General features: G+C 31.3%; 2 protein-coding genes across 2 annotated transcripts; one reads left to right on the forward strand and one right to left on the reverse strand.

The window, feature by feature from the left end:
* Positions 1-2,613: 2,613 nt before the first annotated feature.
* Positions 2,614-8,166, reverse strand: LOC116769325 (synaptic vesicle glycoprotein 2C-like). Its single transcript, XM_061529460.1, has 11 exons — positions 8,075-8,166; positions 7,754-7,873; positions 6,393-6,554; positions 5,905-6,067; positions 4,782-4,903; positions 4,458-4,702; positions 4,235-4,383; positions 3,993-4,134; positions 3,471-3,760; positions 3,274-3,401; positions 2,614-3,102 (listed from the first exon to the last, which is right to left on the reverse strand). The coding sequence occupies exons 2-11, from the start codon at positions 7,848-7,850 to the stop codon at positions 3,050-3,052; spliced, it is 1,551 nt and encodes a 516-aa protein (XP_061385444.1). The 5' UTR covers positions 7,851-7,873; positions 8,075-8,166; the 3' UTR covers positions 2,614-3,049.
* Positions 8,167-14,005: 5,839 nt separating this feature from the next.
* On the forward strand, positions 14,006-21,384 carry LOC116769136 (synaptic vesicle glycoprotein 2C-like). Its single transcript, XM_032660164.2, has 12 exons — positions 14,006-14,234; positions 15,782-15,876; positions 16,236-16,397; positions 16,482-16,644; positions 16,719-16,840; positions 17,037-17,269; positions 17,934-18,082; positions 18,579-18,681; positions 18,774-18,958; positions 19,454-19,552; positions 20,713-20,840; positions 21,282-21,384. The coding sequence occupies exons 2-12, from the start codon at positions 15,786-15,788 to the stop codon at positions 21,338-21,340; spliced, it is 1,494 nt and encodes a 497-aa protein (XP_032516055.2). The 5' UTR covers positions 14,006-14,234; positions 15,782-15,785; the 3' UTR covers positions 21,341-21,384.
* The last annotated feature ends 998 nt before the right edge of the window (positions 21,385-22,382 follow it).

The raw sequence follows: 22,382 nt of genomic DNA on the forward strand, positions 1-22,382 counted from the left end.
ACAAACGAACGGCAATCGCGAACAACATTGTTTATTGCTTTAATGTATCCGATAAGTATGTAAAAATGGTCCTAATTCTTTTTTTTATCCGATTTTATGACTAAGAAAATTATTAAAGGTTATTAACATTAAATAAATTAATATTATTAAATGTAAACTTCTGTTACAGAAAAGTAGTGGAAAGGATTTTAAGTCTCTTGTATTAAAATGGTTAGGCCGTCACAGAAGGACTTCTTTACGGTGGGATAAGAGATGCTAGAGAACCTTTATAGTCATGGCTTTGCGGTTAAGATAGAGTTTCCTAACTAAGCACGACATTCTTATAAGTTCTTCTTAAAACTAACAAGCTAAGGGGTGTGTAAATTCGGAAAGAATTACCGCATAGTGCAGTCACAGAAGTAGCACAAAATATTTTTCGTGTTTATTATTTGTATCTAATCACAGGTTGACTGTGTAGATTACATAAAGATCTTATTTCATTACAATAGTAGTGATAATAATACATATTTTATTGTAGCGCTAATATCACAAATCAACAAAATGTATTATTCAACTCAAACAGGTTTCATTGAAAAAGGAATATAAACATGTGTGTGTATTCACATTTGGACGTCTAATTTAGTAATAAGAATGTAGTTGACATTTTCGACTCTGAATACAATCGCTTGTTTGGACAAAACATAGCCAAGGATTGAAGAGATTAGACATTTTAATTCTAAATATGTGTAATATTATATGACTTTACTTTTTAATGTCTAGCAAGTTATTAGTATAAATAAATAAAAAAAATAAAAGCCTTTATTGTTGAACTTATTTTAAATTACAGGTTGTGTTCCTTGTATCTTCTTTTTCAATTTTATTATTAACTAATAGACTATTATACTATTAAACAAACATTTTAATTGCTATAAAACGTTATACTATTAATTAAACCCAACTACTATAACATTTTTAAATCGGCGAACGGTTACTATTAATCAACTTGTCTTCCGACAAAGGCCTCCTCTAATGATTTCCATGTTGTCCTATTCCTTACTGTTCGGCTCCACATTGGACCCGCTATTTTCTTGAGATCATCTTCCCATTTCTTAGTCTGCCTATCTCTGTTTCTTTTACTGTCTCGTGGGCAGCATTCTGTTACTGGTTTACTCCATTTTTTTTATTCCCCCCTTGACATATGGCCTGTCCACCTCCACTTTAGTTGTTTGCACTCGTATATTAAGTATGCATTGTTAAATTTCGTTTTTCTCTTTATGTGTTTTAATCTTTCTCGGTCTTTTCTTTTAACTCCCAAGACACTTCTTTCAATTCCGTTTTGACACATATGTATTTCGTTTGCTAGTTGTTCTGTCACTGCCCACGTTTGACACCCGTACAGTAAGCATGGTAGAATACACATATTATAAACTTTTCTTTTATCTTTCATTGGCATTTCTTCGTTCTTCATTATTTTACTAAGTGACCAATATTTCCATGTATTGGTTATTCTTCTTTCTATTTCCTTTTTCATGCCGTCTTCAGTAGATATTAACTGTCCCAAGTAAATGTATTCATGTACGTATTCTATGTACTCATTATTTTTTTTATGACATCGGTATGCGAGGAATTAGATATAATTTTCGTTTTAGTTAGATTCATTGTTAACCCTGCCTTGCCACTTTCGTCGGCGAGCCGTTGCAGCATCGTTTCGAGTATTTTGGCTTCTCTGAGAATACGATTATATAGTCTGTAAAACGTAAGTGACCCAGTTTTTCCCCGTTTATATTTAGTCCTCCAATTATCCAATTTAGGTTCCTATTTCCTAAATACTATTTCTAAGACGGCTTTGAATAATTTAGGCGAAATAGGGTCACCTTGACGTACGCCTCTCTTGATATGAAATTCTTCACGTATATTTTCTAGTTCTACTTGCGCTGTACTCTTGGTGTAAATATTTTGTAGTATTCGTATCTACTTTGTTTGTACACCCTGTGTTTTTGTCGCATCCCAGATAAATCCATGTTCTAGTGTATCAAATGCTTTGTTAAAATCAACAAACCCTAGATAGTAAGTCTTGTTATATTCTTTATATTTTTGTAATATTTGTCAAAGGCCGTGTATATGATCTATGGTTGAAAAATTTGAACGAAATCCAGCTTGTTGTTAGTACCAAGTTATAAATATACGTCTGTTTTAGTTTTTTAACAGCTAGAACTCCCATAACGACAAAAATATACAAATACATTGTCATTGTACGTAGATAAAGTTTACCCTCATTTGACAAAGTAATTAAAAGAACACCTTATTTACTTCGTAATTATATAAATTTTTATCTAACTTTGTATATTTAATGTTAGGAAATTTATACATATAATGTTATCAACATCATTTCATTTTTATCTATTTAAAATTGTTGAAACGTATAACTAGCTATGGAACACCATAGCTACTTATATAAAGAATAAAATTGTAGAAGACAGAAGTAGTGTGTGAAGCAACGAGTTAATTTGATGGAATGGACATATTATCACACACTGCCAAGTTAGAATTCAAAAGAAAACAAATTCTATTATATAATTATATTTTATTTATAACATATAATAAATTAGCATAACTTATCTATTGATAACTTCCAGTAAAGATCATATACAATAAAAACATTTAAACACAGTATCACATATTATTTACAATCTTAAAATGATAAATACGCTTTTTTATTGTTGCCCAATAGGTAAATTATTTGTTTTTTTTTTTTATAAAAATTTGACAGTCTCAAATTATTTATTTAGTGTAATTTATATATATAATGTTATTTTCTTTGGAAATCAAAATTAATCATATTATATAGTTTCAGACTTTTCAATAATTACCTTAAACTAATGTTTATTTAGTTAATAATAATAAGTTTATTTTTAACCTTACGGGAATTCTTTGAAATTATAATTATATTCACAGTGACTAGTACTAAAAACTTTCCCCTGAGACTCAGACAGTTTTTACCTGATATCCATTTTGCCAGAAACTTTTCTTCCAGACAATTTCTGATGGCTACATCATTAAATCGAGTATTTCATTTATTTGGAACCTTGTCCTTGGGTAAATACCAGGACAATACAACGGCAGCTAAAAAAGAAAAAGGCATTGTTAATTCAGTGTTTGGTCCAGTCGGATAGTAACCAAAATACAACATACAATTTTTGGCTTTTACAGTTTGGTAATGTCCATTGAAGATTTTTTTCAAGCTCATGTGATGGTAATTTAAAATAATAATGAATGATTTAGAAGTATCCTTACTAAGTAATAAAACAGCCCAGCCGTAGAACGTCGCCTCACAATTGGCAGAGATAAGAGCTCCAATCGCATTCACACCAAGAAACGCGCTAGATCTTCCCAGCATCACCGACAAACAGGACGCCATTCCTCTATAAGCCACATTATAGTAAGAAAAAAAAACACAAACGAATTTTAATTAATGCTAGAAGATTTCTTACCTCAATGAAGTAGGGTATAATTCCACAAAATACACACTTAAAATTCCCATAGAGAGGGCACAGAGAAGGAAGAAGAAGAAGAAGATGCCACCTGCGATGGGAGTAGCAATGACGTTCAGGAGTACAGCAGCTACAGCGGATGTTGTTACGATGCAGATCATAGCAAAGCGCTTTCTTGAACCGCAAGTGAGAGAGAGCACTAGGTTACTAGAACTCGCCAAGGCACCGTACGTCATAGCAGAGAAGAGGGTCGTGTCCTGAATTGTATCGTTACATACTTCCTGGATCATCTGAAATATATATTTTATGGGTATATATACTATAAAGGTATATTTATTTGAAGACAAAAATATTCATTTTATGTTTATGGCGAAAGACAAAACTAATACGTATAATATAAGATCACCTTTCCTTTATTTAAGGATACGGTGTGAGATATTAAAATAATGTCTAGAATATTCCAAAACAAATTAGTCCTTATAATTAATTAGAGTTAACGTTGAGCGTGTCATAAACACTAACCGTGTCATTTCCTGAGACGCCAACACTTTCAGTTGAGTATCTGATGATAGTGCAAAGATTCATGCCTTGTCCTCCTCCGGCTTCCAGAACCGAAAATAGATTGTTCATAATGTATGGCAGCCAAAGAATGAAGCCACTCCCACTGCAAGAATAAACGATAAAATGTAACTCATATACTTATTCAATTCATATAATAGTTTTAATAATATGATTAATCATTTTAACGGAAAAGTTCAACTCACGTCATGTAAATGATGGCGACTAAATAAAAGAGCTTCAGAGTAACTTTAAGTAGAGGAGGTTTAAACAGGGCGGCTGTCTGATGCCACATAGTCTTAAAGAATGATTCTTTCTCTGAGGATTGCTCGGCTTTGTCCACGATTTTCTTGACCTGAAATTAGAAAAATCCTCTCACTCATTGTTCATATCGCTGTACTAAAATATATGTATATTTTAATATCTTACATTAAAGGTGTTAGCTTTATTGCCACTATTACATGCGTATATTTTCTTTAGTACTTCTATGGCTTCTTCGTTTTTTCCTATTGAGACCAAAAATTTGGGACTTTCGTGGAACAGTTGCAGTAAACAGGCCGTGGCTGCGCAGGGCAGAGACATGACAAGAGCTAGGAGACGCCAGGATCGGTACTTGATGCTAAGGAAATCAATCCAATACACGAACTCCAATGGAAGTATTGGATAGGCAAATACTGGAACAAGCAACAATATAATATATCATAACACAATATTTTTTTATTCAATGAATGTACCAAGTCGTTAAATACTTACAAGCAACAACAGCCTGCGAACACATGAGAAAACAGTTGCAGAGAAGCATTGTGCGACCGCGATAGAATTCAGGACAACTCTCTCCAAGCAGAGTGTAGGAAGCGGAGTTACTGGCTGAGGTACTAAAAAAAATTACATGTTTCCTTTTGTCATTCAAGAAAACATATTGTTTTCGAAAGGACACATTCGTGTCATCAGATTTGTTTTGTTGCCAAATATAAATGAGTTAAAATCAACATTAAAGCTAACAATAAATATTTTACTTGTGATATATTAAGCCAGTCAAAACATTATTATTTACAAAGTAAACAGAAATGAAATAAATTCACAAAAATACGTTTCAACGATTTAGATAATGTAAACAATTGTGACGCGATACGACATAAAATCATCACAAACTGTAATGACACAACCGCAGTGACAGATACATTATTAGCATTTCTCTGGGAAATACCAACTTAAGTAAATAGAAGTGACGTAAAACGCTCTAAGTAAATGTTGTATATAGACTTAAATCATTATAAGACCAGCTTCTTCGCTTATAAAAGACGTTAAAAATTCGCGTCACATACAAATTTTTGATAAAAATAACAATAAATCGTACTTTTGTTATACATATTTGTTCACAATTATCAAATACATGCCCAATGAAAATGTAACAAATTTCAATAAAATCTATGTTATAAATAAATACACCGAAAAACAATAAAATTTGCTCAGCTTAATTTACAGTTGGATTATACCGTATGCAGAATGTAGATGTTTACCGGTTTTTTTGTTTGTAAGCAAACAAACTGAAAGCGTCTTAAACTTTTTGTTTACATATAGCTGACATCATTCTGTAACTTTTTATTACTCAATGTCAATGGCAAAGTGAACAGCACGCAGCATTTTTTACATCATACTATGCTAAACAGTACTAGTAAATTGTCTTTCACATATTGCCGTCATTAAGAATTTTTAGCTTCCTTGAAAATTTTCCATAACCAAAAACGGAAGTATTTAAACCTAGTTTCAGAAACTTCTCCTTAACAACAACTGAAAGGTCGTTTATTTGTGTTTAATTGACAGACTTATTATAATAAAATAATGAAGCAAATTATGTTTCATTCAAGCTACTCACAAGGTAGAAGATACTAGTTTAAGCAGTGCCATAATCTTCCAATTCGGAGCAAAGCTACTGAGGGCTGCGAACACGAAGCCAATAGACATGGAGAGTACAAGGGTTAGCCGGCGACCCTTGGTGTCGGAGACGTAACCCCAAAGTTGTGCTCCGAGAACCACGCCTTACCATAGAAATGGGCCGATTAATACTTATTCTAAGTATATATAAGAGCAATTACATAAAAATATTAAATGTATAGGCTAAGAGTCCTAGTCCGATGTTGTCCTTTAAACAACTGCATTACAACACAAAACTAAGCTAGAGCTTATATAACCTGTGTAACACCTTTTCCACTACAAAAAATATTCTAATACTAATGATATTCTCATTGCTTTAATTAAATCAACGAGTTTATAAAAAATAGGGTTGATAGAAGGGAATGAAGAAAGATCGAATGTAGTAATCAATTAATTTTACGTACGCGCAACTTATTAAAATTAACTCACCTATAAGCGGAGTAGCCGTCAACAAAGCTCTCTGTTGCATACTCAGCTCCAGGTCGCAGACCGCCGCCGCAACCACGAAGCTGGTGCCGAACAAATCCATACCCATAGCCTGCAACGTCCAGCTACACACCAGCATGAGACCAAGGTTGTATTTGCCGAAACCTGAGGAAATATTTCAAAATATTATAGGAAACTTCTGCTCATGGTTGATATATGATCATATATTTTAAAATATATATTTTTTATTCGTATGTCGATCTTTTCCCTGACTACAAATTTCTGTTATGTATGTTTGTCCTTATGTGTAATTTTCAGTATCTCTCATATTCTTTATTCAGGAAGTATTCATAAAGGATTGTTTTTAACATATACTTCATATATTAATTAATATTTTGTTTTGAATATAAGTTTCATTTTCCATCTACTCTTTTAAACGCAATGAATTGTGACAAAATCAAGTCGGGATTTTGAAAAAACTGTTTTTCTTTCTTTTTGATTTTCTTCTGTTTTCAAGAACGACAGTGTTATGGTTGTATGAAGACACTTAATTATTTAGAGGTCCTTGAACGCAGATATCTAAAAATTTTATTATTCGAACGAAAAAAAATTTATATATTAAAATTAACCTAAGCCATAAAACCTTTTTTTAATTAAAAATCATATTGAGTTCACAAAATCAATACTGAATGCCAAAATAATACATTAATAAATAACTGCCAATACTTCATTTTGTCTGTTATTGATGTGTATTTTTTAGATCAATTGCTTCAAAAAGAAGGTTCTACTGAAGATGGATTAAAAACAGGTTTCAGTAAAAAATTACCAGTTCCTAAACTTTTGAAGTCCTTCAAATTCTTCCAAAAGATTGAATTCTCGAAACAAATACTAAGCATTTTCTAAATCCTAAGAAAACATTTCCCATGTATAACATAATAAAATTCTTTCAATAGTAACGAAAGTATTTCTTTCTAGATGATTAATTGCTCTACTAAATTCTTGGACGATTATGAAATTCTCATGATGTCGATGAAAATATAAGCTTGCCTTGGCTTTGATGTCGATTGTTTCTAAAAAATCATACTCATTTGGGTAAAATAACCAGATATGCTTAACATAAAACAAAAATAGATTATAAATAGTACATTGAGAGCTACAAAAGAAGTAACATGATAAAAAAAATTAATAAGAAAATATATAAAAGCTATCTTGTAACACGAAAGTTGAATTGATTAAGTCACTGAAACGCATAAGTCGTTGGTTTCAGATTTGAAAATTTCTCGTATCAATGAATTTTTCAGTCTAGATTTTCTTATTTAAATTTCAATATAATTTCCATAGTGTTTATCTAAAATAGTAAATACCTGTAGCAGTGATCGCTTCTTCAATAGTAGCCGAATGAAGCGCCTTGTCCTTTTCAGTGTCATATCCTTTTTCTTTAAGTTGATTTTTTAAATGCATCTTGTGGTTTCAAGATCTTCTTTCTATACACAATATATTAAATTTCAGTACACATTTAATATTAATTAAACCCTACCATTTACAAAGAGAGTAAAATATGGTTAATCAAATCTTTAATTGCTTTTAAAGTCTCCCATAATTTTACTATTTCAAGAAATACATTTTTTAATATTACCTACAATTATTTACCACGTATCCAATATATAAAAATTATTATTTCTTACCTTACAGAACTGTAAGTTTAACTAAATAATTAAGAGTTATTTTTATACTTTAACTTAAATGTTAATGAGATCTTTACACTGTCGTAAATAATTTTGAATAATAAAATATCTATCGAAAGTATCAACTTTATATAGCAAGAAAGAAACGCGTCAGTGCGACTTAACACTTTTTTTAACTAGTTTTAGCATCCTACTTCTCTTGTGATTTTTTATTGCAAGCATCTGTACTCTTTCACAAATAAGCAGATATTTAAAGGCAGGTAGCTCGCAAAGTTAAGTACATACATGCTAAAAAATATAAATAATACCAGAACACAGTCTAAAAAGTCTAGTCTATACATATGTAGCCTATGTCTGGACATATCATAGTCTACTAGGCTATGACTAGACTAGTCTATTTGAAATGTAGATAACAACCGAGAGACCGTTTAAGTGTATTCTTGTAAGTTATGAAATTTATGTGACAATAACATCCATAAAAACCGCTTGAAAGTAAAAATGTGTATTAAATTTAATGAGGACGTACGGACGGTAAAATTATTATATATATATATATTGTGAATTGTGATATTAGCGTATCAGTAGCGAGATCTCCTATCAACAGTAAGTTTGTGTACCCTTCGTTGTTTTCTCAACTATTCTATAATTAGCTTCACATTAACCGCTGTTTGTTTGTGTTACGTTGAATAAATAATATATGCTTTTAATATATATGTGTATTGTAAATGAACTTGGAAAACCCCATTTCCTATTTCCCTGTATCTATTCTAGTGCAATGCTATGCAAACTTTGTACGTATAATTTTCACTGCGCCATTCACTGTGCTGCAATTGCTATAAGAAAATACAAAATTTGTAATTGAAAAATTTTCGAAAGCTGAATTTAAAATTATAGAAATATATTGCGATTATCGAGAGAGACTCGCGGATTGCGTTGACATCGATAGTTAATTAAACTCTTATATATAAATCAGATTCTTGTTGATTACGCAAAAATATTAATGACTAAAAAAAAAAACTTTTAATCTAATATGTATGTCGCGCCGACAGCCTTCTCGTATCGAAAATATTCCTTTTCGTGTATTCGTTCATTATAATTGTTTTCAAATTACCCACTTCACCGATGTTAATAATTTTATTAATACATCAGGTGATTAGTTTTTTTCAATTACCCACAATTGTAATACAGAATTTACCATATAAAAGTCCAAGCATAATCGTACTGAATTCATTCAACATTGGTCGCTCTTGGGAGCCACAGTGGTAGAATCTCTGCTACACAATTCTTGACATTCATTGTAAGAATTTGTTAGCAATAAACAAGTATCATTTTGAGTAAAGACTATCTTTGTTTCAAAATGGAAGCCTGTCCATCGTCATCGGTACTTAACGCCCAGACTCGAAAGCCTTTTGAAGGACTCGGGTCTTGGCCAAGGTTTCATGAGGATCCCCTCACTCTCCTATGTTTCAATAAGATATCCACAACCTATACTAAATAAAATATTGTAAGCAGGATTTATTTTAAATAAAAAAAGAGTTTCAAAATCGCAATTCAAATCTTTATATGAAACGTAATAAAATGACTGAAGGTTAAAATAAGTGAAAGTTATTTAATTTGCAGTGAAATCTAACTGGTATGTTATTGTTTTTTTTCACAAAATTTAAAATAAAGTTCTGTGAGTGGGCCAGGTCATTTTTGTTTTAGAAAATTTAGCTTTCATCATAAATTATCTGACATCACGACGTAATGTAGTCGAGATTATAATTATTTATTGCTCTTGGGCTTTTTTGGATAAAACATTTTTTGACACAGTACCATGAAACATTTTAAACGAGATACTCGTACATGTGCGGGGATTAAAACGAAATTTTAATTTAATCATCTCTAAGGTAACAACACTTTCTGTTAAAATAACGTACCGATTTAAAGTGTTATATTATCTGTTTGTATCCTATCTAGTATTTACATTATAATCACAGTCAAAAGCATGTAGTTTATATTTTTGTTATGTCAAATTAGTACTGAAGCAGTACAATAACCACAAGTTTCATCGTCAGACTACAGACGGAGCGTTTACAGTTTTTCATAATACGAGAAGCGATTCGTATGTAATGTGACGTTGCAAACTCTTAATAAGCATGCAGAATAGTAAATTTGTTTAAGATATTACGTATAATTATCTAACTGGGTTTTCCCTAAATAATATTCCGTTTTTCTTTGTCTTGTTTCGTTAAAAATAATCTGTCAGGATAACAAAACAAAACAAATGAGGCTCTATTTCAATAATTTTGATAGAAATTTATTTTATTATATTTTATTTTCTTTGGAAATTTTATATCAGAATTTTTGTTCAACTGCCCGGAAGCCAAATAATACATGATGAATCAAGAACGTTGTTAATAATTAAGAAGAAGAAAAAAAAAAGAATTTTATACACATAGGCTTTTAAACAAAACTGTTTTGTTGTTTTATTTTGTAGAAGAAATAAAATTCGAGGTAAAAAACTTGGGTACACAGTAATTGATATTTGATAAGTCAAATAACTAAGTAACCAAAAATATTATAATAATAAAAACAATAATATGCTTATAACATCGAAAGTGTTCCGCACGTGTGTCCAAACTTGCACGGGAATTCTCAAGATGTGGCGTGATGTTCAAATACTATAGGCACTTTAGAAAATACTGTTAGACGTAAAATTTATTTGAGAACATACCTCGCCTACATGAGTACACTAGTAAATCTCACTGCCCTCATGTGTGAGTTTCCACTATCGGAGTACACTAAACCGAGCATTCTAATCATAACTTTTGCTACTCTTGCATCGGTTTTTGCTACGTCAAAGGATACTTTAATATTTATTACATATACCACCTTAAATCAGCTAAATCAGCCTTGATCTTTGATCTAAGGACCAAAACCCATATTTCGGCGCTGAGACAGCGGGTTGTGTGTGTGGTTCTCGGTGATTCGTCAATCTTGTACGAAGGGGCTTATCATGCCTGAACATATTCCATGTTGATAAGACGTACACTGAGTGACGTGATGCTTGACCAAGCCAAGATGGCTGCAGACTCCCCGCTCCAACTGATCTCATTAGCATAATTTTCGATACTTGTCAATTTTAACACCGATTGGCTAAGCTCGTGGATAATCAATCATGCCTCTAGATGCTTTTTTGCTGCTGCAGCGATAAACTGATCTAAACCGAACGAAGACATTACAGAAGCTTATAGACAAGTACTTTCAAAAGGAGGCTTCTGAGGTAATCATAGTCAATTACATAAAAAACTCTGTGAACGATCTAAAAATTAACTTCTTAACAAAACTGATCACCTCCATGTTTATCAGAGATATTTACGGAATGTAATAGAAAGAAATATTTGAAACAACTTAAATACGGTGAAGCTCCTCGTGATGTATCTTCCCAAAGAACCATTAGCTTAAAACGATTACATAGAGTTTTATAAAAAGCATCATACCTAACATTTATTTACGTAATACGAGAATGTGCGATACAGTGCGATAGAGCAGGTGCACAAGCTGTTACAAGAAATGCAAAAAACCTCTTCTCACATGAGGAAGGTTAGACTATTAATCAGAACGCTTGCTCAAGGCGGATTGCGATTTCAAATTTATAATTTGAAACTATAAGTCCAGGTTTCCTCATGATGTTTTCCTTTATCGTATATATTTTTTTTTAATACTCTAAGAAAGTACATATAACTCCGAAATAAACCACGTTGGTACTTGCCAGGTTTCGAACTGGCGTCCTCATGCAAAAGAGGCGGGCCTTTAACCTCAAGGTCACCACTATTCGGCTAACAGTGCTGAATGAAAACCCCTAAAAGCTTAACCATGGAGTATAGTTTACAAAAACAGATTCGAGTAAACAAAATCGAAAAATAATCTATTCTTCTTTCCCGCGATCGCTTACTCGTAAATTGCATCTGATTAAACTAACAATTTTAATGATATTGAGCTTGTCTAATTACTTATTGTTTCGGTGCTGTTAAGGGACGGTCGATTGTAAACAGAGACAAACAAATCTGACTCGGAATGCTCTGCTGACATCGACCTGGTTAAAACTGTTTACAAATAAATGCCTATAAATAAATAAACAATTAAAACATGGAAATAAATCAATTAATCTAAATGTAAATAAAATTATTTTTTTATTTGTTTATATATTTATAAAAATTTATTGATTACAATTATTTATTACTCGAGTGATGTTTTTTTAGTAGTCCCTTGTACAATGTTTAAACATTGCTCTTTAAAAGCTTATACTTCCATTCGAAGTTTTTGGGAGGTGTGTATGTTTGACTCTTACTATTTTGGGACTTAAAATAACGTGTTTGATGAATACATAAAAAAAAAATCCTAAAATGCAATCGTAGATTCGTAGTATATATTATTTTTAGTGAAGAGATAAGATGGAGGAAAATTTTATAATATTATTGACGAGTGCTATAACTGATAGCTTATCTTGTTTGTGTCGCTGGGGGTGGTTTTATCTGAAAACTTATATTAATCGGTCACGAAAAATCTCGGATGTTACCTTGAAAATAATACAACATGAAGAAACAGAATACGTCAGTGGAAATTAAGTTTTATTTGGACAGAGTACTTTGTATCCGAATGCTTACGCTTCTTGATTATCTACATTAGTACTATCACTTGTAAAGATATGTCGGTCCCTGGAACAAGACCCCCAGGACCCCCAAGAAAGCGATGGCTGGACACCGTGACGCAGGATATGAGAGCCAATGGACTTACCACCGCGGATGCTAAAGACCGTGCAAAGTGAAGGAGTTTGAGCAGGAAGGCAGACCCTGGCTAATGCTGGGATAATTGCCAGGAAGAAGAAGAAGAAGAAGAAGACTATCACTTGTAAAGATGAATGACTCAAATACTGGTGATGATCCGTTTGTAGAAAACAAAAATTTTGGTACAATTTCATCGGAAGTAGATCATTAATGGATATTTTCTAAATGCTTCTGATTCGGAAGAGGCTCGTCAGCGTTTTCTTGGCAGATTTGAATCTGTGGCTATGTTTGTTCATCAATTGTTTGGGTAGCCAGTTCCATTAATGTACATTCAGACACTAAAGTTGAAGTTGTTGTGATATGTTGTATCTTAACTTCAAGAAAAAATATAATAACAAGAAGATTATAATTATTATATTCATATATATATTTTGTCTGTTTTATATTGCTTTTTCTATGCTTTTATTTTCAACAAACAAAAAATTATCGTCTCTTTTCACTTCATTTCTTAAAAAAAATTATTTTAATTGTAATAAATAAAACAAATTAATTTTATGTTACCGGCGACGTTGCTTTGCCTTACATCCTTTAAGTTGTATTTTTTATATCAAACTGAAACAAGAACACAAACATAGCATTATAAATTGATACACCGATGATTACATCGTTAAAACAATGTATAGTTCAATGGACTATCGACAGCTAGTTACAGTAACAATATAATTATATCGGTGTGAAATAAGTTATCAAGAAATTACAATAAATAGTACAATACTATATTAGGGATCCGTAGTTTGAAACCATTGACACGAGACGAAGCCTCTCAGCATTCTAAGGAGCCATCGCGTTGCAGGGAGAGGAGCTTCAACATTGTTTAGAACTAGCGACCCAAGTGTTGGTTGAAAGGTCCCGTATATGCTGAAAAAACTACAAAGCTTGGTAATTTTATAAAGAAATGAAATAAATATAATAAAATAAATTAAAATAATAAAAAAAAGAATTGATATAAATCAATAAAAGCAATTTTGTAATAGAGTAAATTAATTATTAATTATTGCAGTCGTACGATAAATAAATTATTTACTCATAATAACTTATTCTGCCTTCCGTCGGGACATTTGTCAATAAATTTAAGATAACTGAGTGGACTGGTATTGTTTGCTATAATTAATTCCCAGCGATACTCCAAGATAGCATGTAGATTTGTGAGTTGCGAGGACTTTCTACTACAACATTTATCTCACAGACGAATATTTACTATTGTCAATATTCTTGATATATACTGTATGTGACAGAAGATTCGGGAGGAAAATTCTCTTTTGATGTAACCTCGGTGGAATGATTTTCGGTTTATCAACTTAGGCTTGTTTAGTTCATGTGTATAATAACAGGTATGTATATATATACCTATAAGATTTTTCTAAAAAGGTTTGTTACGTGTGCTTAAAATTTAAAAATACTAAAAAATGTTTATTCACCAGCCAACAGTACTTAAATAATCCTATTTTAAATGACTGGAAACTATTATGATAATATTAAAAAGAAATAATTTTATTTATATATTTTTTTTTTAAATGTTTATCTACCTTCTTATTATTTAAGGTTATTTTAATTGTAATGCAATTTTCTAGTTACAATCGCTTACAGGACAGAGATGCATTATATGTAATTTGAACTTTAATTCAAATAAGAAATTTAGAATTTTTATATTTTCTAAATATTTTTTTATTCTGTTTTGACTTTACAATAACACGTTATTAAGATATTTGTAATGCGAATAATGTAAAAACCAGTTAAAGTTTATTATACAAGGTCAGTTCCTTTGTTACTTACGATGCATAAATCTTGTGTTACAATTAAATTAACATAGTATTTATATCAATTGGTTATTTTTTTTAAATTTTAAATTGTTTTATTAATATATTTAATCTGTAATAATGATATTAAAATTATCTGTTATTTAAAGTTGGTTTCGCTGAGTTTTTGAACTTAAGAGATGACGTTGTGAATGACAAATGCTTTTAATGTTTTTTTTGGTTCCGGCCAATGTTTTTTTAAATAAGATTAGAAGAGATTTTTTTTATATAAGATTTTTTTTTCTGTCATCTATTTTCGGAACTATTTGTTGAGGATCTGTTTGACTAAATCATCAAGCAGAATTATTTTTTTAGTTTTGGAGGTAATTATACCTACTAAAACAATTACGTTAAATAATATACACCAATTTACTGAGAAAACAGCTATTTTAAAACTTTCACGTTGAATTTGTATAATTTTTATCAATCAATACAGACTATATATACGTATGTTCTTAAATATGGGGAAATTGATATTTATTATATTTACATATAAAAAAGAAGTTTTGAGTACAATTTCCTTTCGTACGTCTAATTATTAAATAAAAAAATTAAACTTCATTTAAATTGTTAATATTATAAAAGTTATTCTGTCATATATATATTTTATAAATAATCACTGAATACTACAAGAGATTTATTTGATACGATTTTTAATTGATGATAATTGTATACGTTTTGTGATTAGTAATTTTAGGTTTACAACCAAATATATATCTAGTGACAAGGTTATAAAAAACTGAAATATTAATTTCGGTTTCATTAACCTCGTTACATTGGTTTTGAGCAATAGGCTTTTGGACAACAAAAGATATTTAAAAAAAAATTCCACGCCCACACTGCTGTTAGTTTATGACCGAGTTTGTCTTCTAGGCATTGTGTTAAACGATTGTTTTATTAAATTGAAATATTATTTTATAACTTAATACAGAAAACCTATTAACAGGGAACACTTAAATGTTAAATGTCCAATCCTAAGCTATTTATTGACAAATTAGAGAGAATTACTTTAACTTATGTTTGCGCGTATGGTCATTTACCTTATCTGTATACCATATGTTAACTATGTAAATTTTCATTAGAAATATGAAACCGGAAAAAGAAGAGTTGCCCTCACAAAAAAATATCCAGAACAAATATATGGATGTGGATCTGGATAGAGCCTTGGACCTCTCTGGTAAGTGATTTTCACTTTATACATACCTACTTAGGAAAAACAAACAAATAAAACGTGCATTTGATGCATTAAATATCGTTTTTATCAGAATTTTTACTTATACTATTATTCAAAATTTTCTTTGCATGAACGTGTAATAAATGAATTAGATAATAGTTATATTAATTAATAAATTTTTTGAAGATTAATGTTTTATTTACAATAAGAATAGTGTTCTTAAAATATTAACAAAAATATTAAGTAACTTTAAATATATCGATGACAACCTTGACGCAATTTAAATATAAGTATTTCATATATAAAGCATCATCCTTATACAATAAAATAGCAATGTATCCGTTTTACAAATTTACTTTTAGGCGCCGGAAGGTACCAGGTATTCCATTGTGCAATGATGTTGGCCGTTATTAGTACTGTCATCGTTGAAATGATTGGAAACGCATTTATTTTACCAGCTGCGGTGTGTGACCTTGGATTGTCTAATAGTCTACGGGGTTTACTTACATCTGTTCCCAATATCGGTATAATACTTTTATTCCTCCACATATCTTGGTTTTATATTAAAGGTCTTTTTTTTAGTAAAATTTGCTATTATCTGATTATAGGCGTCATATTAACTGCACCCGTTTGGGGCAGGGCAGCCGACGCGTTCGGTAGGAAACCAGTGCTGCTGTTTTCTACAGCAGTTTCAGGAATCTTTGCACTTGTGGCAGCTTTCATGCCGAACCTGATAAGTTTTGCATTATTCAAGTTTGCAAGTTCGTTATTGTAAGTTTTATTAACTAGCAAACTGATTCACTCTTGTGGATTAAGCAAATTTTTATAGGGAACATCTTTTTTAGCCTTTCCTGTCCATCGTCACTGGGTTTCGCGTATGCAGGAGAATTAATGCCACGACAAAAGAGAGATCTAGCAGTTATGATTTGCAATGCACTCTCAATGCTGACATCCACTTTTTGTCCCCGTAAGCAATTTAATTTAATATTTAAACTACATATATTTAATTGAAAAAAAAAATCTTAACGGATAGTCAATCGCTGTTATTAAAATAGTTTTTATTATTTCACCGTCGGCTGCAAGCGAGGTTATATTCTTTGTCTATTTTGAGATTCACGTAAACCTTATAGATCTTGAACTGATTAATCAAAATGTTCTTGCAGTCCTTGCATGGGGCATTCTTTCATATAATTGGGACAGTAGTCCAATACCGCTACGTCCCTGGCGAGTGTTGACAGTTGTATACGCCGCTCCTGTTATATGTGCTGCTATATGGGTCACCCAAGCCAAAGAGAGCCCAAAATTTCTTATGGCTAAAGGCAGACATGAAGAGGCGCTGGATGTCTTGAAGCACATCTACGCTTTTAATACTGGATTAGACAAAGAAAATTATTGTGTGAGTATGATTGTAATTTTTGACATAAATGTGCACAAAAGATACATAAGAATGTCTCCTTGTTATGACAATATCTATGGTGTTGAGATCTAAGACTTTCGCGAGTTTTATTCATTTAAATGAAACTAATATATTTCGGATAATCTACGCAGATTTTATTATTTTAAAACTACATACTCCTGACGTTTCTGTTACTTTGTGGATTACTTTGTGAATAACAAGGACCGACTGACAGACATTTTATGACCCTTTTTTTTTAAACTCCATTTGATTTTTATTGACAATTGACCTGGGTGATATCACTCCACAACTGTTTTTTAAATTGTAATTAGTATGGCTGTTAGCCCTGCGTTTTTAATAGAGCCACCGGTAGGGTTGGCGGATGCTAGGATCAGACCGTAAAGAAGGGTCCTTGAGAGCCCTACCGACAATTACGCTGCGCCATTTTTCTCTCTTAAAAAAATTCAATAAAACAATTAACAGCATTTTTTTATCATACAAGTATACAAATCCTATAGGTAGTTTTTTTGAGACAATAGATTCGTATTAAATAGGCGGTCCTATAACTGTTGGCCTATAACAGAAAAAATTTTGTTACCAAAATCATAGTTGTAATAACAGTATGAAGAGTGCGTCCAAATCAAGTTACTCATTAAATTTTCAGGTAAAATCATTGAAGATTTGTTCCGACGATACAATCGAATATAACAGCGACTCGCCGAGCAGTAAAGAGGATTCATTATCTTTATTAAAACCGCCGCATTTAAAGTGGCTCGTCTTGATTGGTTTCCTTATGTTCGGATTATTTTCACTGTAAGTGATTTATTCAGACATTGTAAGAATAATTTACAATTCTAATATCTGCGACGGTAAAATACTAAGACAATTAACACTAGCCTATTGGTTTGGTTGAAGGATTATGAATTAACCGACGTAAATTGATCGTTGACGTGCTTGCAAGAAAAATATCCGCTCTTTATTATTTAGATATATTATGTCTAAATTATATTTCTTTGACATAAACACAAAGTATTTGGGAGCTGAAAATAATTACATGTTGTTTGTTTTTCAATGTTTTGCTTTTCTTAAGTAATTCGAGATTTTTATGTCTATGAAAAGACAAAGATGTCGATAATTTTTAAAGATAACGATCTTTTATTTTTATGACAAAAAAATCATGATCCCGATATTAAAGAGTGGGTTATTATAAACATAAGCCTATTAAAAATATTCATGTTACCCACGTCAAAGTGTTATCAAATGGACAGATCAGTGAACACAATATATCTGAATATTTTATTTGTATTAGGTTGAACGGGTTGTTTCTGTTCGTGCCTGACACTTTAAACAAAGCGGTGCTGTCAGATAAACCACGAACTGTATGCGAATTAATAAACCAGCCTCAGAATCAGGTAATTTAAAATTCAATAGGAAATCTTTGGCTTTTTTAATATAATATTCGATGATTTGAATGTTGAGATTTTTTTTTAAACATCGTCTTCAGACGTCGGCTGTTTGCTCTGACACTATCTCCTATGGGACCTTCCAAGTCACAGTAATCTGTTCTCTCGTCTATGGAACCCTTGTGATGTTGGTCAGCCTCAGCTCCGTCTCCAAGAGGACCCAGCTCATCATCATGTACAGCCTCGTGGGCGTCACTTGCATCATATCTGCCTTGACTACTAATAAGTAAGTTCAGGGTTCAACAACAGACTAGTTGACTTAAATGAAACTAATATTTTCGGATTATGTACTTTGTAAATATAATAAACTATCCCTAGTAAGAGTATTTACCAAAAATATTATTTGCTCTGCCTGTTTACTATTGTCCATTATTTTATGGATTTATATATTTATTTGAAAGAATTGCTTAATATAATGCATTAATATTGTAGAGCCAGAGATTGTGTAATTCCGTTAAAAGCAATATAATAGCATGTTTCCACTTAAAGCTAAGCCTTTATGAGTGAACTTTATTATGGATGTACTCACACGCACATGCACACACACTCGCACATATATACATATATGTTCATTTATGTACATGACTATCTAAATGTATGTTTATAGGTAACCGTCTTTCTAACTCTACATTTTGTACAAAATGCTTTAAGTCCTTCAGTGTTAAATTACAAAAATCAGTATAATTGTAACAAAAATATAGTTTAATATAAAATTCTTTAGGTTACTGGCAGGCATATCAATGTCGGCGCTTCAAATAACCGCTCTGGGAATCGGTCCGCTAACAGCTTACGCCGTAGAGATGTTCCCAACCACTTTACGGTGAGATGAAGATCACTTTGTTTCGTTTTTGGACTTCTATATAGTTTTATCAATCATGAATACACACAAACGCTGTTACGTACAGTCACAACTTAAAGTTTCAAAGAAAATTATATCACAAAGTCTATTACTTTTCCGGTGTTCACATGTTTAGTTGTCAACGAATTAAAAAAATTGCATGTTCTTAACCTTGTAGTCTTACTGAAACCCAGGTCACAGAATGATAGGGCTGCTGTAATGTGGATAGCATACTTTATGAATAGAAAAGGAACTCAAGAATAAAGCTACGTATATTATAATTGGTAGAGTCATTTAGCAATTAAATTTCATAGAGAATAACTCACTAAAATTCTTTTAATCAATATCGATTAGTAGATGAAAACCATGTAGATTTTTTATAAGCAAAATAGGTGATGACTTCAAAGCTGTTTTTAAATAAATAAATTCTAATTGAATTCTCGTTATTAACGCAAATAACTTCCGTAGCTCAATGCAAACACATCCAAAAGACAATCATAGTAACCACAATAACCGAGGACGATTAGGCGTTGACAATGGTTCAGTTAATTTACTGTTATGCTAGTTAATTCAAATGAAAACACAGAAACAGCAAATAATAATTTGTAGATGTAATATTTTTGTTGCACATATTTAAACTAGCTTTATATCATACATATGTTCAGAGTTTATATTTCATAATCATCATCATCATCAGCCTATCGGAGCAAACTTAGCGAAGGCCTCTTCTCACATGGAGATGGAGCATTAATCACAACGCTTGCTCAAGACGGGTTGGCGATTTCAATCTTATAATTTGAAATTATAAGACCAGGTTTCCTCACGATGTTTTCCTTCACCGTCCGTTAGTGGTGTCTAAATTTTTAGAAAGTACATATGACTCGGAAAAGATCACATTGCTACTTGCCAGGTATCGAACCCGTGCCCTCACGTGGCCTTTAACCTCCAGGCCACCACGACTATCATATTCATAAGCCGGTACTAAAAACACTAATTATTTCTTAGCTTGTTCTTTTACAGGCGAACAAAAGTCAGATTGAAAACCTTGTCTGAAAAAAAGTATGCGAAGTGTGTGCTAGAAAATATCTTTATGTATACATTAAATGTGACTTTGTGATGTAAATGCAAAATTATTACACCAGGGGAACAGCTGTGGGTGCTGTTCTTATGTTTGGACGTGTGGGTTCCGTAGTCGGAGCCAACTTGGCTGGGGTCTTCCTCGCTGGATCCTGTACAGCCACCTTCTATGGCTTCTCAGGACTGTTATTCCGTAAGATATTAATGTTTAATTTATATCCTATACGTCTCTTCTCTGCCTTTTTGCAATTATTTAAAGGTATGAAGGTTTTTATTGAACTTTGTCTTGTAACACTTAAACCATATTTCTTGTTTACCAAAATATTATTTCAATATGAATTAAAAAATATTTATCATCTGATTTTTGAAAACAAATCTTAAAAAACGTGCTATAGTTACATAAATTAAGTGGCTTATGTACCTAATTATTGGAGGTAAAGATCCAAGGCATTAAAAATTGAAATTAGGCAGTATTCATCACATTAGAGGACATGAAATCTTTTTGTTATAACAGAAAATATCGATGACATAATAAATTCAATTTAATTCTTTAATCTGTCACCTTTACTAATGTCACAAATTAAAGAGTTGAAGTCTTGAATGTGAAGCCAACGATGTTTCGTTTTTGTTCCAGTGTGTGCATTTTTGAGTGCCTTCTTACAACGAGAACAAACTACCAACCAAGTTACATGAAGGTGCCTATTGAGTAAACAATTTAGTTTAAAGTTCCTTACATTTTTAAATAAAAAAACAGCTAAGTTACAATACATGTAATTTAATAACCTGTATACAAGGTATTATTTAAAAGTAATTTTGGCAATATAATTAACAATTTAAATGTATTACGTAATAAATATTTTTAATTATTGACATGTGTGATTGTGTACCTTCTTGATCTCCGAACAGGTTCTTATTACGTATTAAGATAACATATTTAATAACCACAAAACGCATATATTTATATTACATTCAAATGTTACATAGTGTTTACTACAGGACGAGTGTATCGGTAATTGAGTTACGCGGTACCCAACACTATTTTCAACATAACAACTAACGCGGTAGTAAAAAATATAACACTTTCAAAATAGATTGAAATCAAAAACTTTAGTCGAAGGTTTTTAAGATTTTTTTTTTATTTATAGCTTTATTCGCACAGAAATCGTCGAATATTTTGCCAATGTCAACGTTTTTATTTAATGGACGTATATTATAATCTTGAGTACTGTTTGGAGAAAACACGAAGGAGGCTGTCTAATAACTGACATTTGTAAAAAATACAATAACTATATTTGACATCACCTTCTCATATGTGACATTTGTTACATTGAAATGCTATGACTTGAATAGCAGACATAAAAATTAAAATTACTTTTGTTTTAAAACAACTTAAACCTAATTTATTCTTACAATATTTCAAGCTACAGTTATCAAATCAATTAATTATTATACTTATTTATTTTTATCTTAATCTTAAATAATGTTATTACATATTTATGTCATTAAAAGTTAGCGAGAGTTATGATTACGATAATATATTTTAACCGATTACATGGTATTCAAATACACGTAAATACAGTCAAAATTGATATCCATACACAAAATAAAAAAATAATAAAAAAAACAAGCTCTGTAAAATATGAGTTTTAAGTAGTTTCAACGTATATTTTTTAGAATATGAAAGGTGTCTTCAGTCTTATAAAAAAATTTAAATTCCTTCTCTATAGCTTTTATT

Source organism: Danaus plexippus, chromosome 5, assembly GCF_018135715.1.
Source record: "Danaus plexippus chromosome 5, MEX_DaPlex, whole genome shotgun sequence".
Classification (NCBI taxonomy): domain Eukaryota; kingdom Metazoa; phylum Arthropoda; class Insecta; order Lepidoptera; family Nymphalidae; genus Danaus; species Danaus plexippus.

Coding starts and splice junctions, on each gene's coding strand:
- LOC116769325 (XM_061529460.1), bottom strand. CDS start 7,850: ATGCATTTAAAAAATCAACTTAAAGAAAAAGGATATGACACTGAAAAG. Junction 4,384..4,457: donor ATAAAGCTAACACCTTTAAT/GTAAGATATTAA, acceptor TTCTAATTTCAG/GTCAAGAAAATCGTGGACAA. Junction 3,402..3,470: donor TTATACCCTACTTCATTGAG/GTAAGAAATCTT, acceptor TGTGGCTTATAG/AGGAATGGCGTCCTGTTTGT.
- LOC116769136 (XM_032660164.2), top strand. CDS start 15,786: ATGAAACCGGAAAAAGAAGAGTTGCCCTCACAAAAAAATATCCAGAAC. Junction 17,270..17,933: donor TAGACAAAGAAAATTATTGT/GTGAGTATGATT, acceptor TTAAATTTTCAG/GTAAAATCATTGAAGATTTG. Junction 18,083..18,578: donor ATGTTCGGATTATTTTCACT/GTAAGTGATTTA, acceptor TATTTGTATTAG/GTTGAACGGGTTGTTTCTGT.